This window comes from Corvus cornix, chromosome 2 (assembly GCF_000738735.6).
Source record: "Corvus cornix cornix isolate S_Up_H32 chromosome 2, ASM73873v5, whole genome shotgun sequence".
Classification (NCBI taxonomy): Eukaryota; Metazoa; Chordata; class Aves; order Passeriformes; family Corvidae; genus Corvus; species Corvus cornix.
This window is the reverse complement of record NC_046333.1, coordinates 143,101,893-143,119,439: the sequence shown is the minus strand read 5'-3', so window position 1 is coordinate 143,119,439 and position 17,547 is coordinate 143,101,893. Positions and strand designations below refer to the sequence as shown.

The 17,547-nt window shown below is 40.4% G+C and overlaps 2 protein-coding genes across 4 annotated transcripts in view; one reads left to right on the top strand and one right to left on the bottom strand.

Moving 5' to 3' along the window:
• Positions 1 to 9,864, top strand: part of TATDN1 (TatD DNase domain containing 1) — a 16,884-nt gene extending 7,020 nt beyond the window's left edge. For all 3 annotated transcript variants that reach the window (XM_019289088.1, XM_010404794.2, XM_019289089.2), the window contains 6 exons: positions 3,444 to 3,529; positions 3,639 to 3,679; positions 5,050 to 5,126; positions 5,808 to 5,878; positions 6,744 to 6,870; positions 9,607 to 9,864. In XM_019289088.1, coding sequence (XP_019144633.1) covers positions 3,444 to 3,529; positions 3,639 to 3,679; positions 5,050 to 5,126; positions 5,808 to 5,878; positions 6,744 to 6,870; positions 9,607 to 9,709 — 505 coding nt within the window. In that variant the 3' untranslated portion in view covers positions 9,710 to 9,864. The remainder of the gene's footprint in view (positions 1 to 3,443; positions 3,530 to 3,638; positions 3,680 to 5,049; positions 5,127 to 5,807; positions 5,879 to 6,743; positions 6,871 to 9,606) is intronic.
• Positions 9,707 to 17,547, bottom strand: RNF139 (ring finger protein 139). The gene is given in 3 exon segments (XM_039550252.1): positions 9,707 to 12,440; positions 17,366 to 17,502; positions 17,504 to 17,547. Coding segments are annotated over 3 exon segments (1,992 nt in total). The 3' UTR covers positions 9,707 to 10,629.

Genomic DNA, 17,547 nt, shown 5'->3' with positions numbered 1-17,547 from the left:
CAGTGGGGAAAAAAGAGCTTTTAGTAAGGAAGGTGTTAGCTGGGAGCCAATGATGGAGAGCTGATGGTAAAGGTAATCTCAGCAGGTGGAGAAGTAACGTGCAGCATAGATGCTAAGAATGGAAAGAAGCTACTACAGTCCCTAAAATCAGCCTGCATTCTTGCATTGAGAACTTACCTCTGCAGAGGGAACTGACTGAAAGATACAGGTGATAAATTCAAATAAGATGGGTGATCTATGACTTATGCTTGCATGTTACTGTTTTGAGTAAATTAGTCACTGGGGGGCAGTGGTTGGATGCGTTTTTTCTAATTGCTACATGTTAGCAGTAGGAGGAGTGAATTTCTTCATAATGCTACAGACCTGCAGTTAAATACTCAGCAAAGGGGACAGGACTTTTTTTCCCAGTAGAATTCAGTGTACATGAAGTTCAGCAAAGCACACCTTGGAGCAGAAGCTGTTTCTTTTCTGTGGCAAACTAAAACACTGATGGAGTATCAGATTTTAAGATCCTTAACTGCCTTGGTGTTATAGAGAGAAAAAAATACATATCTCATTTCACTGTCCAATGGACTGCAGCTGAAGAGCTGCAGTGGCTTCTAATTGGGTGCACTGAAATTGAATTGTGAGGAAAGAGATGACAGGCCTGATCAGTGAACTAAACAAAGGAAGGCAGAGTGTGAAATACATGGAGACAGTTCACTGGTTTTCAGCTGCTCTATAGTTCAGGTGCAGCACTCACAGGGAGGGCTGGCAAGCAGCTGCACAGTTCCCCCGCAGAAGAGCAGCATGTTTGTTTCCCAGGCAGTATCAGAGCATGACCTCTGTTTCATTATTTAATCATTATTTTTCTGGTTAGTTATGCTGTGTTTTCTTTTGGATAATTTTCACCTGTAAAAAATGAACATTATTTTTGACCCTTTTTCTTCAGTTAAAAAAAAAAAAAGTTAATAAAGATGAGAATCTAATAAAAATTAAATTCCTTTGTTGTAGCATTCCTAAGAACTTTTTATTTCAAAAATTTTCCCCATTCTCAAAACTTTTCCAACAGAAAGTGGTGATTTGAATGGTAGTAAGATGAAGGTACTGCCTTCATATTATGGTGAAAGTTGTATTATAAATGCACTGGTAAGCATGTAGAAGTTTCATATCTGCTGTACTACTGGGAGGGGTTTGTGGGGTGTAGCAACACAAAGCCAGGAGTTTTCTCAGCCAAACTGGGTGAAGTGAACAATATCACATGCACCATTACTCAAATTAATTCAGAAGAGTTTATCTGGAGATCCACCTGAGCAAGGCCAGTTTGCTTTAGCTCCTTTAGTGTCTTGATCCTGTAGCATTTGAACATGATGGTCAAAAGTATGATGGTCAAAACTAAGCCTGCAAACAACCATGCAGAAGTATTTTCAGACTATGAGGGAAATGGTGAAGTAACACAAAATTGGCATATATTGAATGACAGTCTGCTTGCTCAAAGGAACAGGTTGTTCCTTAAGCACTGGAACTCATTAGGGTTAGTTTCCTACTGAGTTATTTTGTTACCATTCCAATCACTGTATGTCTGGTTTCTTCATGCTTTTCCATGGTTTGGGTTTTTAAAATTTTTTTTAATTATTTTTTTTTCTTTTCAATAACTTCCCCATCCAGCTCCCCTTTCTCTTTGACAGGCCAAGGAGCAACGTGTTTGGCTTCATTGTTGCTAGAAATGGAAGAAGCTTGAGTTACATTTCCATTTGTAGAGGCAGTAAACTTTGTACTTTCAAGGCACTACCCTTCTCAAAATTAAATTGAACTTGGCCAGTAGGTTACTTAGGGAGCTTATTTGCAGTTCTGTCTCTAAAACCTCTTTCCCATATGAAACAAGTATTCTGTTAAAAAAAAAACCCAGACCAAAAATCAAGCAATTGTGGCTATTTAACCACAAGAGCAATCATGAGTTGCAATTAATTTATATTGAGTCAAACAAGCTAAACTAAGCACAATATCTAGACAAAGAAGATTCAGAGTAGGTCTAATGCATTCTCATGAATTTTCATGTCAGTTTTCAATGTTACAGCTGATTTGTTTAACCTGTTTTATAGCAAAGATTTGCACTGATTAACAGGGAAGGTAACTTTGATCTGAGAAATATCAACCTGTAATATACAGAAAATAGTGAAAATTACATGAAATTAAATTATCAGTTGCATATTTGTTTTGGGGTTTTTGTTTGGTTGATTTTTTTAGGAAAATGTAAATCAAACTGATGGTTTGCTGCCACTTTCCCCTGATTGATATATGACTCATACACAACAGCATGTGATCACTGGAGTTTGCCTTTGAAATGGCATGATAACTGATGGGAATTTCACAGTGCCCTGGTCTGTTTTTTAACAGCAACACCTCAAGAAATCCAGTATGTGCATAGAGCCCCAGCCTGTTGGGATGGGCAGTGTTGTTCTCCTGTTTCGCCCAAATAACGTCACCTTTCAAACTGTGGGTGGACACTGAGTCATCCATGCACTGCTGGCCTTCCGCCATGCTTAGGTTCCTCTGCTGTGTTCCCTGAGCATGATTTCCCTGCCTGGGTGGAGTGGGGCAGCAGAGATGTGGAATGGTAATTGCAGAGCTCGCTGCTAATGACAAGCGCACGTTAGTTCAGTGCTAAGTAGTTTCCTTTGCATTCAATTGCATTGGGGAACCTGGCTACCTCCTTACCTTCCCTCTGTCCACATTCCAGTGTCTCTTCACAGGGTGCAGCCTCGCTGTTACCGCCCCATCGAGGGCAACTCTGGGAGTACAAAGTAGGAGAGGGATAAAAATGAGTGAAAAGGAAAGGATGAAGGAACATAGAGGAGGGGAGGAAAAACAGGTGAAGACAATGGGCAGAATGGGGCAGAAGTATGATGTCTAATCTGGTATTTGTTCCATCCCAAGAGAGGCAAGGCTGACCTCCATGGATTGTTATTCACAGGTCAGCAGCTCTGATGCAGTTTGGCCATTGGAGGCTGTAGAAGCCTGTACAACGCTCCGCTGCTCACCCTCACTGTTTATGAGTGCTTCTTGAAATAGTGGCCTCTGTGTCATCCACACTCTCCATTCCTGACATTTCAGAACTTTGTGGAAAGAACAGTCAGTTCCTCTTCCATTAAAAATAAATAAATAAATACAAATGAACTCCAGCACCCACACTACATAGGAGTACATGCTCAGCATATACATATATACATTCTGCAGTACTGATGCTCTTGGCCACTTACCTGTCTTCAAGCATAGATGACGGCTATGGCAATACACATGGGAACGAGGTTCTTTTAAATCCTTGCACAAATAAGAACTTTTCCATGGCAAATCCATTAATTCTCTCTTTAGCTCTGGAGGACAGAAGCTTGGGGAAAAAAATCTTTTACTGTCTTTATTTGTTCTTACACTGAGTTTCTCTAAAGGTGAATTTTATTTTACAGGTATTTTGAAAAACAGTTTGACTTGTCAGAACAGATGCAGCTGCCCATGTTTCTCCACTGTAGAAATTCACACACTGAATTTTTAGGTGGGTTTTGTTTGAGAATTTCATATCCAGAGTAAATTCTGAATATGATAATCTTTCATATTTGTCTGTTATAAAGCTATCTTACATTTTTATTTATTTCATTTCATAGACATAATGAGAAGAAACCGAGATAGAGTTGTAGGAGGGGTGGTAAGTGTGGACTTCAGTGTAGCATTCATTTTTCCATGCATGTGTGTGAATATTGTTGCTTAATATGCAATTTCTTGTTTGTCATGGAATCTGGGTAGGCTTCCTGTTATATGATTTAAGCTGTTATTAATCAGTGCGTTTTCCAGTCGCTTTTATTATTTTTATTTTCATTGCTTATTTGACAGAATTTTTGTAAGGTAAGAAGATAGGCTGAGAAAAAGCTCTGCAGCTGATGTGAAGAGTTTTTCTTGGCCTGCTAGAAGGACAGTTAAAGCACCTCATCATTGCCATTGGCCTTTTCCCAATTCGTCAGTGTCTGTAACTGCAATGCATTCAGACCGCAAATAATTTAGATGCATGTTCCCAATGGAAGCCATAACCTCAGACATTTGCTTCTGATGTTAAGACGTCGTTTTCAAATTAGATCCAGATGGAATTTTTGATTACTTTATGTCTTTAGATACTCAGATCACATTTTAAATTCAAAAGCCTAACAGGAAAAGCTGTGGGTGAAATGGTTGGAGAAGTCCAGCATTGCTTTTTCAGGTTTTGATTATGACTGGATTTTTCAAAAGGGATGAATACTCAGATTATTCTAACATGAGACCACACCTCCTACAAGAATATTGCAGTCCCCAGGTTTGTCCTTTGTTACCACAAAACCCTTCCCCACACTCAGTGCTTTGCATGTTCCACTCTTATGTAATGCTGTGAAGGCTCTTCTTCTTTCCTCCCTTTCTTTTTTCCTGCACAGCCAGGAACCAGGGGAGAAACAAGCAGGTATCCTCTGCAACTGCCTGTGCCTGTCCCAGCACAGGGAAGCAGAGCAGTCTCTTTACTCCACTCAGGCTGAGAAGATGCAGTTCCCAGCTGCATTACACTGTTTGTAACTTGCGACCCTCCGCTTCCTCTCCGGTCCCTGGAATGACCAAGCAGTCTGTCTTGCTAGTTCCATTGGCCTAACATCTGTGGAGAGAATGCTACTCCTGTGGTGTCCCTGACAGTGCCCTGTAGGGAATACTGAGGAAAGAATACAAAAATTCAGTGTGCACAGGATTACTTCCTGAGTATGATCTCCCAGCTATCACTTAGAGGGAGTTCCAGGGCCAGAAGAGTATCACTGGATAGGCCTTTTCTACACGTATTTATCACTGTTAAAGTGTGGTAACCAGTTGTAGTGCAGCATTCAGGTGACTTCAGCCTGAACTTTGCTCAAATTCAGAATCAACTGAGCCGTGTCCTGTCCTGATGTTTGTAATGATGTGTAATGCATACTGTCAAAGGTATGTGATGCTAATAAAAGATAATACATACTTTTGAATGATTGGGGTTTTAATAAAAATACATTTATATTTTTATTTGTGTTCTAGGTACATTCTTTTGATGGCACAAAGGAACAAGCAGCAGCACTAATAGATTTGGATCTTTATATTGGAATAAATGGCTGGTAAGTTCTTTACAAGAAATGTAACTGCTTTAAAATGGCAGCTGTAGTGAACTCATTGCTTTCTTTTAAACAATGAGGTCAAGTTTTCAAAGCTTGCTAGACCCTTAATCATCTGACAGATTTAGAACTGCTCTCTGTCTGTTAGCCATCAAAGTTCTTGCCATGCAGCTCAGTGAGCTAATCTAGGTCCACTCTACTACCCACAGGTCAATCCTTGTTTGTAAATAAATAAGGCTGTTGAGCGTGGAAAGATTCCTTTTGAGGAGTGTTTAAAAAACAGCCTCATTTTAAGCTGCCTGTCAAATGCTGGAGTAATGCAAATGTAACCTGAGTACCTCATCTCCTGGTTATGCAGTCTGAATTCTCAGCAGTCACCTGGCCAAATGCCAGCCAGCACCACTTTGTAAGGCACAGAGCCTGTTACCAGGCAAGCAAGGGCAGCCAGAGAGGGGTTCTGCAGCTTACTGGGGTGAGATGGCTTCTCCCAGTAACTCTGAATTTGCTGTTTTCTGCAAAATTTTAATTTGCAGGCAGTATTGTTAAAAAAGGAAGCAAATTTTATTCATTAATAACATTATTTAGGAAGCTGCCTTTGGTACAAAACACTTCAACAGGCACAGTAATTACTCTTATACACTTTTTATGTTGGTTTTTTAACTAAACAAACTCTAAATTTTCTAGTTCACTGAAAACAGAAGCTAACTTGGAGACACTGAAGTCAATTCCCAGTGAACGATTAATGATAGAGACTGGTAAGATTTTATATCTTGGTCAGTTTGTGACAATGGGCAATGAGATCTGCTGGTGTGACAGTCATAAAGCAGAATCAAGACCTAAAGAATTCAGACCAGGAAAAGGACTGGCTGTTTTCTCCACTTGAGAAAGCAGTGTACAGAAATATTCCTTTCCAGCTTTCTGCTGGAAGAAATAAGCTGCTGTGTCAGTTCCTGACATTGCAGGGGAAGATGAAAAGCACAAATTGACAACCCAGATTTTTAAATGTACCAGAATCCTGCTTGAGTATCTTTTAAAATGTAGCTTGCTGGAGATGTGCCAAGCACCGGGCAATGGCTATGAGTTAGCTGCTGGCAGCAGTAATGGCATTTGGCAACAACTGCTCTTTAAATGGAATAGGTGGAAGAATGCTTGAATTCCCTTAGCCCACTGAGCAGTCATTTTAATAGACTGACTAGGGATGTTTTCTTTTTCATGTTCAATTATCAATAACTGACAGTCACAAATACAGTATTTACTTTAATTTCTGAATCTGAGAAAGGAAATCACAAACTGCTAAATCCTTAAATTTACTTGCACATGAACTACAGACCTGTTACACAGGAAGTTTCTGTGGAATGCATGCAGTATATCTGGCTGTCTTTATCATGTCAGAAGAAATTAGTGTTGTGTATTACTGCTGATTTTTTCAAGTGTAAAATCCTGAAGAAAATGGCATAAAAATCCAAGATGTTAAATTGCCCAGACCTCTTAAATTTCCTTTTGAGTTGGAGGTCACTGCTAGAAAGAGACTGCAGGAACTTTCGTCTGTAGAAGTAGTTGATTAAACTATCTCATGCTATTCTCAAACAATTGCACTCCTATTTTTTTTAATTAAACTAGATGCACCTTGGTGTGGAGTGAAAAATACTCATGCTGGATCAAAATATATTAAAACTACATTTCCTACAAAAAAGAAATGGGAAAAAGGGCACTGCTTGAAGGACAGAAATGAACCCTGCCATATAATGTAAGTGTACCACTGTACTCTTATTTTAAATACTTCAAATCTCACATGAAAAAAAATAGAAAAATCCCAGTTCACTAGTAATGTATAAAATAGAAATTAATTCTAATTGTACTGAAACTTGTGCAAGGTTTTGCTTTATAGGCTGTGGAAAAAATTAGAAGTCCTAATTTTCCTACATCAGCAATTCTGGATGTACAATGCTCCCTGAAACAAGTACTGTTTTTATTTTTTCACTTGATACATTGTAGAAGAGGTTAAACCCTGTAAAGTAACCTGACTTGAATATTCATTTCACTCAGTTGTTGTTCAGGTAGTTTTTAAAACTGATCCAGCCCTGGGGATCAGGGGACAGCCCCACAGCTGGGACAGTGCCGAGACACCAGCAGTGCCTGTGACATTGCTCCTGTCACAGGCCTGTGACATGAACTGCCACAAAATGCATTTTGTCAGGGACATGTCTTCCTTCTGCTGTTGTGCTTCAAAGAATCTGATCCTATGAAATTTAGATATGAATGACAGCAGCCAAGATACAGAGTAGTGAAAGAAAACTCCAGGGGCTTATGGACAGAATTGGTAAGCACAGACACTGTTTTCTGCCTCTTTTACACACAGTCCCTCACAGAAGTGTAAAAAGCAGGAAAATGTGTAATTGTTTTAGTGAAAATGTTATTTGCATTAAATACCACTAATAGATGAAAAGCCGAGTTTTCAGAATGCCCTGTCTAGATTTAGAAACACTGCTCAAGATAGTACTAAAGATCCAGGTATGCAGCAAGGTGTCTAAACAAGAATTTATTTGAGAACTAAAGGGAATTCTGCTGCTTTTTGAGACATGAAGGAACTTAGAAAACCACTGATGATGCTAAAAGTACAGTTGCAGCTTAGAGCTTAGATGGTGACATCTCCTAGTGTTCGGATATATCTTATGCAATTGGGTCAATTGTAATACTCTTTGAAGTTCTTTTTTTTTTTTTTTTTTTCATTTTAAATGTGAAGTGGACACATTAGCACAGAAGGGTTCCTTCAGTATTTTAAGACTTTCTATAATTTTGGAGTAGGGAAGAGATCAACTGAAAAGTTTTCTGATCACAAGTGAAGGGCCTCTACTGTTACTATTTCAACCAGCCTGTATGTTAACAACACCCCCACATCTTTGTCTGCTGGTTTAATTGTAGTTTACAGAAATGTTTCAGAAACCCCCCAAACTCAAAATGCACAGTCTGTTCTAGGTCATTACACAAATGCTGCGCTTTGGCTTTTGCCTTCTTTTATAAAACAAAATTTTTCTTGGCTCTACCTTATTTCAAAATTATCATCCCAATAATGTTCATTATAACCAGTTGTAATTTGAGAACCTCTTAAGGTTTAAGAAAAATGAAGAATGGTAATTGAGAATTGGTATTTTGTGACTTCTCAAGTAGCAAAATCTGGTGTGAGGGAATGTTACTCCACAAAGTGGTTTTAATGTTTAGGGTATATATACTGTTTAATACAGCTCAATTGGCAGGAGGAGGTCTCCATTTGTTTGTTTTTGGTGGTACTGGACACCTTTCAGTTTTGATGGTGATATTTCTGCTTCATATATATATAATTTAGGAACTACTCCCCTTTGAAGCTATTTTTAAAAAATTTAGCCACCAGAGGCTTCTTTTTTCTCCTTCAGTTTCACATACACAGTGTTACAGTAACATAGAGCCTTCTACTGCATCCAAGTGAGGAGAGAGAAGTAAGCCCTAAGTCTTCAAGGGTGAAATTCTTTGGTATTTGTTACTTCTTTCTCTGTAGGCCTGATCTCACCCCATCTCATCTGGAATATCCTCTTAAATCAAGAAGGTGTTTGGCTGATTCTGCATCTAGGAAAATATTTGCAATACAGTAATTAAGTAATTATACAGTAATTATTAATTTCCTACTCTTTCTCAAAAAGAAGTTTAGCTATTGCCTCAGTTTAAAGGCAAGATCCAAAATCCACCAAACCCTACCACCAAGCTTAAGCTTCTTACTCTTCATGGTGAAGTTTTATGCTACTAGTGGAAAAATCAAAGTATGACACATCTCAGGAAGTGTACAGAATATTACTTTTTTTTTTTTTTTTAAGAATGACTGATACAAAATCAAGAAAGCAAGTGCAGAGAAAAGGTTGTGGCTTGATTTTAATCATGTCTATCCCATTTCTTTTGCCTCCTTTTCCTGGCTTGTATCAAGACCCTGGGCCTTTTGAAATTGCTCATTTAATATTTATTGCAAATATCCAACCACATTAATCACAATTAAGCTAAAGAACTGGGAAGTAGGAGCAAGTTACTTTGACAGCACTGTGCTCAGATAAAGCTGTATCTGGAATTTAAGCTTCCCATAGACCAGTCTATTCATAGTGCAGCTTTAGCCTTGAAAGGCTAATGAGTTTTAGTTTGAAAAATGAAGATCATTGATAAAGACACCCACAAAATGACACTTCCTTCAAATCAGAAAGCTGTTTAATTACCTCCAAACAAGAGTTGAAAGACCAAAGATGAATCTGTACCAGTGAGCAAACCAGTGTTCAGTGTAAAGAAAATGGCAGTTAGTAAATTAAAAGTGAAGCTATTTGCATATTTGAGCACCCTGCCCTATTGCTCTTAGCATAGGTTTTTATTCCAGGCTAATCTTAGTGACTTGTACATACACATGCAGCAATCTGAAGTACATTCTGAAGTACTGGGTTTCAGTCTTCTAATATAAATCTTTCTTTTTTAGTCAAATTCTGGAAATAATGGCGGCAGTAAGAGAAGATGACCCACTTGAGTTGGCCAATACTCTATATAACAACACCATTAAAGTCTTCTTTCCAAATATGTAAAGTTGTTTTTCTTACATTTATTCAGCATAACTTCAGTAAATATATTGCAAAAACTTTAAAATCATCATACCTGCAAGTTCTAATCAATGGAAGCCAGTATGTAGTGGGTTTTGGGTTTTTTATGGTACAAGATTAAAGCTGCTTTTGAAAAGGTGGTCTGCATTTGTGCAGTTTCTCAGCCCTGTTCCCCTTTCATCAAGATTCAAGATCGACTTCAAGGCCAGCCCACACCTGTAACTCCAGTGAGCAGTGGAGGCACAGGATGAGCACCAGGCTGCTGCATTCACATGTAAAGCACTTCAAGCTACTGCTGGCAGTTCAGGAGGGTGGGACACATCCATGGCATGCGCCTTGCTGCTTCACCAGAAAGCTGAGCAGTGTCGCCTTTTGTTCCACATACGCAAATGCTGTAGCATTAAGCCTACCAACCTAAATTTTTATTTATTTTTTAAAAACGCAACTCACTATTTTTTTGCGATAAAGCTCTGCTAATACTGAATTTGTAAGTAAAGCTGCTTTGGCTCAGGCGTTCGTTTCCGAGTTGACCGGCTGAAGAGTCTGTTTTCACCAGTATTTTTCATTTGCATCCAGAAGACATTGATTGGGGATTACTGGTATTACAGTCTTTGGCACAACATTATCACTACATCAATTAAAGAGTGTTTTTCCAACCATCTTAAAAATGTGAAAACATTTTATTCCATGTACAATAATGTACATAATTTTAAGGTGGTCATGAAAGAGACCAGCAAAAATTAGAGGTATATTTACAGTAGCACACACCACAGTAAACAACCACCATTCACAGACTCAACACTGAGATACTGCTGTTGTGCTTAAGTACAATAACTACAAAGTGATACTTTTATTCTGTTGAAGTCAATCTTAAACAAATACCTCACGGCTTAGTAAAGGACATCTTAATCACCAAGAGAGTTAGAGTCAACATTAAGAGTCTCATTCAAGTGCTGTGCCACACAGTCGCCATCTTCCTCATCACTATCAGAACTGTCATTATCTTCATTTAATTCATTTTCAGCATCAGCAGCTTCTTCTGCAACCCGTACAGGATTTTCATTTGGTGCTACAAACCCGTTGTTGTTAGAGATATTGGCATTTTCTTTGTCCTCAATGTACACTTTCTGATGGCACATCGGGCATGTGTCCTGAATGTACAGCCACTTCCGAAGACAAAGTGCATGAAAATAATGGTTGCATGGAGTAATGCGCGCAGAGGTGGTGAACTCGTGGTAGCAAATTGCACAGACATCATCGATTTCATGTAACCGAGCTCCTTTTACCTCTGGAAGTGAGTTGATTTTCTTCACAGCAGTTCGGCGGTTTATAAAAGTCTTCCAGCCATTCTTGGCTTGCAGGTAGATGTTGAAGTATGCGTGCAGACACATCATGCAAGCACGAATCTTGCTTCCCGATTCAAAAACCATTGTGTAAGCTCCATTTCCAAACATGATTACTCCAAATATAAATTCAATAATATTGCCAGTTGAGCGAACATAATAGACATAATCATCAAGTTTTTCCCATAGCACATTATAGTAGCCATCAATCATAAACAATATATAAACAGTGATAGAAACTATTACTTTTAGGCAAAGCTCTACACAGAATGCTGTGACTGCAAAAAGCCAAGTATTTAGTGCATAGTGGTGCCAGAGGATGTAACTGAGCAGAACCGGAAGAATGAAAAGGCAAGCGGAGACAAACAGTACAGGAAAGTGTCTGCGGAACGATGACACATGGGAGGCACTGAGAGACATCAGCACAGGGTCTGTCATTCCATGGATAAAATGCAGGACTGCAGTCAACAAAAGGCACATGTTTCGACTCAGGCGAACTAATCGTTCCTCTGGTTTCAGTCCACTTAAACCAGTCTGCAGAGCCAAAATGAAAAACAAGACGGGTGCTACAAACCCAAGCCTTTTGTCATCCTCATCAGTTGATCCAATGAAGGCCAGGATACCAAGTCCCAGATAATGCGCTATTGAAGAAATGACAGCACTCATGCCCAACACAGTTAAAGTAGAGTCACACCCACTTATGATCAGGCTGCAAATCAGTTCCCAACAGTTATCCCACGATATCAAGAAGAATTTTTCTTCCGTGTTATTTTCAGCCATCTTTACAACATATGTTAATACCACAGCTTGTGCTGTAAGTCTTGTTAGCCAGAAGACACGCAGTACAGCTGGAAACCGGATCCTTTTCCATGTATCTTCCATCAATAGCTGTAATCCGTAAATACGATACATGTGCCTCACCAGCAGATAAACGTATCGTACCGAATAATAGAACCACTTAATTTTCGTAACTAAAATGGCTGTGGTATTTAGTGTCAGAACTAGGCCTGAAATAAAAACAAGTACTTGCCGGACATTTAAAGGTAATTCAACAACCAAGCCAATTACAGGAATCAGTATATCCAGGATGATGAGTTGAGAGTATATGGACTGCATGTTTAGCAATGTAACATATCCGATTCCAAAGGTAAGCTGAAGGATGGAAAGTGCCATCCATAGCGAAGGTCCTTTATGTGGGAAGATCTGAATTCCAAATGCAGCTGTGTAGTAGGCACTGTAGAAGTTTATGTGCAAAGCAGCATAGTAATTCACCAACACTGAAGTTGCAGCCAGCAGAAATGCCGAGGCGATCATGTAGAACTTGAAAAGTGCTCGCTGTTGTAAGACCAGAACAACACTGGATACAAAGACACCTAAAACCAGATTGAAATCATTTAGTTCTCAACAGAAGTTCAACAACAGATTTTAACCTATTAGCTTTGGAGCTACATTTATTTAATGTATCACTTCCCCATTAGTCACTTGTAACTTTGCATTACCAATGGTGCCCTTTTCAGAGAACAGGCAAGAGGACAAGTTAATCTCTGCATTTAATAGCTGTGCACTACAGCTGTGATGCAAAGCCAGTGCAAGCCCTAAGTCACAATTACTATGAAGTTTGTTGCAGTTTCAGACTAGAACAGTGACAACTCCCAGCCTTTCAGCCTTAGTCCTGAAATCCAAGGGTAGACAAGTTCTAAAAATAAACCCCCGACAGATACAGCATCACCTTTATAAGCAAAGCTAATAAAAAATAAATGAGTAAAATTTTGTAAGTCCCCTAATTCACTTGAACAAGGCACTCAACTACAGCTCTCCAAGATGGAGTACTAAAGATAAGTAACCAAAACACTTCAGTTACACTCTTCAATGGGAAAATAGTGAAAAATTGCTGTAGTTTGCTGTGGGGAAGGCATTCCTTCTATTTCCCTTCAGTTTGCTTTTATTTCTGGTCACAGTGGCAACAAAGGTCACACGGGGAAGACCTTCCACAGCATACACCTTTTGTGCACAGAATCCAAAACTGCACCAACTGCCTCTTTGCCAATGCCAGTGCAAACTTGTCTGTCTTGTTAGAAGTCAGATTTAGGCCTTGAAATTCCTGTTTGCTAACCTCTCCCTCATACTGACCATGACCACATCTTGACCGTGACTGGGAAGTTTGCACCTTCCTATGAGAAATCCTATCAGAGCAACTGCAGTACTGGGAGTTTGGGATTATATGTCCCTGCAGTAAACTTCTGTAGTGTAATTTATGAATCCCATCGCTGTGTCCTACATAGGTAAGGGCTGTACCCTAAGAGGTGTTAAATTAAATGGCACTTAGCACTAGATCCATTTCCTTAAACAGTTTCTTTTTCAGGAAACACACTGCCTTTATTTTGGCCTTCTCAATCAGTTTCCACTCTATTCAACTGCTTTCTTATCCAAACCAGATTGGAGACATTTCAATCTCTACAATTTATATTTGATTCTAAGTTGCTTTCAGTCTCTGTACTAAAACCAGTGCAATCACCAGTAATCCTCTTTCTGCTGGAGGACAGCATTGGTCTTTTCTGATGATTGTAGTTTAGGTTGTTCTAAATCCACCATAATCAAGTGTTTAAAAAATATTTAAGCCATAGTCTCTTGATCATGAGAATAAATTCTTTGAAACAGCATTTGATTCTACCAATAGTGTGACCACTGCTTGTATAACGAAAAACAACAACAGCAACTAAACACACACAAATATACAAAAAAACCCCTCCAAAGCCTGGAGAACTGAGAAGAAGAGAGAGGATCAACATGAATCAACTACAAAAGGCAGGCTACAAATAAAGTTATTAATACACCTTAACAATATTCCTTGCCAGCAGCACTGGCTGATACAAACACATTCTCCCTGATTAATCATTAATCTGGTAACCTTGTGAAATGGACTGAGGAAAAGCCTCTGTCAGTTTTCAGAAATCCCCTTGCATTGTAGCTCAGTTCTTCTAGGAAAAGCTGAGTATTTGTTACATGCAGCACTTCTTAAAAAATAAGCTTGACAGTTGCCTTGTCATCTTAACCACCACAAACATCTTTAGGAGAGCCAGTACTGCTGACGAGTTTGTAGCCGTTGTCTTTTCTCAGAAGTCACAGAAAAGGCTCACATGCCTGTACAAGGACGTTATTTATGTAATTCTGATCATTTGAGCCAAAGGAGATGCATTTTGCACTAAGCAGGCTGCTCTGAAACACGCCTTAACAAAACCTATTTTTGTGTCTTGCAGTGGCAGTAACAGGCCTGTATTTAGATACTGCAGGTCATCTTAAAACACTGACGTTTCACATGCAAGACACATCTCTAAAAACAGTACAACAGTGAGTCAATAGAGCTTGTCCTACTGGTTCCTCTGAAGAGGGACTAACAAAAAGTACATCATACCTCTGTTAACACTTGTGGGGAAAAGTCAAGACTCACTGAAGGAGTCTCAAAAGACTGTAAGAGGTAACAAATCTCAGAAGGGGCAGTGACCACTCCTTTCCCCCATCTCCATTTATGTCACTTAGTCCACCTCAACAGAAGACTTTGCCCTTGCCCCCTGCCCATCCCCCCTTTCCCTCCAAAACAGTAAGTCTTTTTCCATTTTCTCTCTGCTAGGAAATGCTGCAGTTCCTCGTTTGGTAAGGTTTGTCTTTCCACTCATCTTTACTGTTTCCACCTGTGCCACCCCATTGCCAACTGTCCCAGTATGGCCTCCAAACACAGCACTGAACCAAACCATGCTGCGCTTACTTTTAAAATAATTTATTGTGTTAAAATGAATGTCTCCCTCTCATTTTTTTTCCTTTAAATCCTGAGTTTTGTCAGTATCTTTATAGTAACCCACTACTAAGGATTTGACTTTCAATCCCTTGCAGGGAACAATCACTTTTACACATCAGCATTTCATTCATGTGGAACTGCCAAACTATTGCTCCCTAGCTCCAGTAATTCTATTTACTTCCACATCTTTCTGCAGACTCAAGTATTTATAGTACCCTTCTCAAAACTCAGTGTCCTCAATGAGGAGGGACTGCTGTCTGAGGTGACAGTCACTCCTGGGGGTGGTAGTTCTGCTGGAATTGAGATACTTAAACCCAATGCAAAGATACGAAAAGTAAACATTGCACTGGGGACAAAGCGAGGTTAATCAAAAAGATGAAAGGGAAAACATGCTCCAGCTGTGGAAGTTGGTTCTGTGCTCTGTATAACTATTTACTTCTGTAGAAAGTGATGGAAGAACCAGACCAAGGAATCCTGCTGTAAAACTTTGTAACACCCACACAGATCTGTATTAACATTCCTGAAGAGCTGTACTTCCAGAATATTTCAGAATTGTTTAACATCACCCCCAAAAGTCATCAGTCTCTCCAGAGCTCCAATCTTCATATCTGGTGGACAGGTTGTCCATTTCTCCTGTGCTATGGGAAAAGTTTGGAACCGTACTTCAAAGTCTGCAAATGGTAAGTCAAAGGACATTTTCCCACTATTTAAACACAGAATGATCCAAAATAACTATCACTTTCCTAACAGCAGCAAAAACCCAACCCTGCAATCCTTAAATTCAGATGAGAAAAAAAATAGATGCAAAAGCACTGTTATCTGAACCACATGGAAGGTGTTTAAGATCATCTTCAAGTGGCTACATTTTTATCTTTTCTTCAGTTTTGGAAAGCCAAGAACCACCAACCCGTTTTCTAAATGTTCAAGGTAAGTTTCTTGGCATAAAACATTCCCAAAGCTTTTTTGCAGAAGGCAAAAATTACCCACTTCTTAGAAAAGTGTTCATATAAATGCAAACCTCAAAAGTGGCTTAATCTGTTAATCCCAGTATCGCACACTTAAGGGACATCATTGAATAACACATCCACCACTCATTTACACAGGTGGGATTAAATTTAAGGCTCTTCCTACAGCACCTGGATCATATGATGAAGAACTCCTAAAATGAAGTTGGTGAGGCACTGCAATGTCATTTTTTAAAAAAGGAATTATCAGTGGGATTAATTACTCTTAGCAATTCCGTAAGTGTTGAACAAAAGGTCAAGAAAATGGGAAGCAGGGAGGAAGAACCCCTGCTCCCCATCCCGGAGCTGCCGATACCCGTGGCACGGCAGGCAAAGAAGACAACTTAGGGCCTCCTCAGCTTTGCTTCTCATGTGAGCAGCGACTTCTCCTGGCACTCTTTACCAAAGCAATAAAAATAAAAAACATAAAAATATAATAAATGTAAAAAACCAAAATAAAACACTGCGTTTTGTTACCTCCTCCCTTTGTTCTACTCTGACCTGTTGTCTTGCTATAGATTATTTTTTACTTTTTCCCCTCTGCTCCTCGACTTGTTTGATGCAGTCACACCACACTTCTCACTATGCACATTTCCTTTAACCTGCTCTCCTCTGCTTCCTGCCTCAAAAGCTGTACCGCCTATTTCCTTCCTGTTTTTCTTCTACTATAAACATCAAATAGAACTTAAAATCCATCTGTCTTAGGCCTGCAAAAAAACCCAAACAAAACAACAACTTGATGTGTTTTGTGTTTTCCTTCCTGCCTCAGGATCGCCAGCTCCAAAATGTGAAACACAGCACAATATCACCTGTACAACAGTTCAGAAACGGGACTCCCACTAAGCCGAGGCTATGTAAGAACCCAAGAAAACGATATTGAAAACAGTATCGCCTAGTTATACCTGTCACTTTCATCCTTCATGCCGGGAAACAAAATAAAGCTTGAAATTAACCATTGGCAAGGTTCAGAAGGCTTCCCTTTCCCCTGGGAACCAAATTCCCTGCATTTCTGAACTGCTGTTGCAAAAATAAGGCTTTAACAACGTATTTCAGGAAGACATCACACTATACAAAGTGTTTTTAAAAAAACACATAAACCCCCTATACCCACTAAGTTACATGTTTTCCGCCTTGGAAGCCCCCAGAGTAGGAGGGGGAGTCACAGCCCCGAGCCCTCTCCGGGTCCTTGCACCGTTACGGGGACGGGAAGAGGCGGAAGGAGCCGGGGATGGATCGGGTGGGTGAATCGGGACCGGAGAGGGAGCGAGGTGACGATCCAGCCCGGGCAGTCGAGCAGGGGCTCGGGGGTGGCAGAGAAGAACCAGTGCGGACGGAAATCAGGGACGGGGGAAGGGGAGAGACGGGCCGCGACAGTAGCAACAGCCAGGCGGCGGGTGAGGGGCGGGGGCGGCGGCGGCCGCGCCGTGCCCGCGGCTGTGAGCGGGGCCGGCGGGGCACGGTCCGTGTCTCTCGGGAGGGGGAGGAAGGGAAGGTGTCTCACCCAGCAGCCGCAGCAGCGCGCCCAGCAGCGCGGCGCTCACGGAGCCGCCCGGCAGCGGGGCCGAGTTGAAAATGGCGTCGATGAGGAACAAGCTCGGCACCCGCAGCGCGACCTCCAGCCCGGCCCGCAGCCGCGGGCCCAAGCCGCAGCCGGGGCAGCCGCGGAGGGCCCGGGGCCGCCAT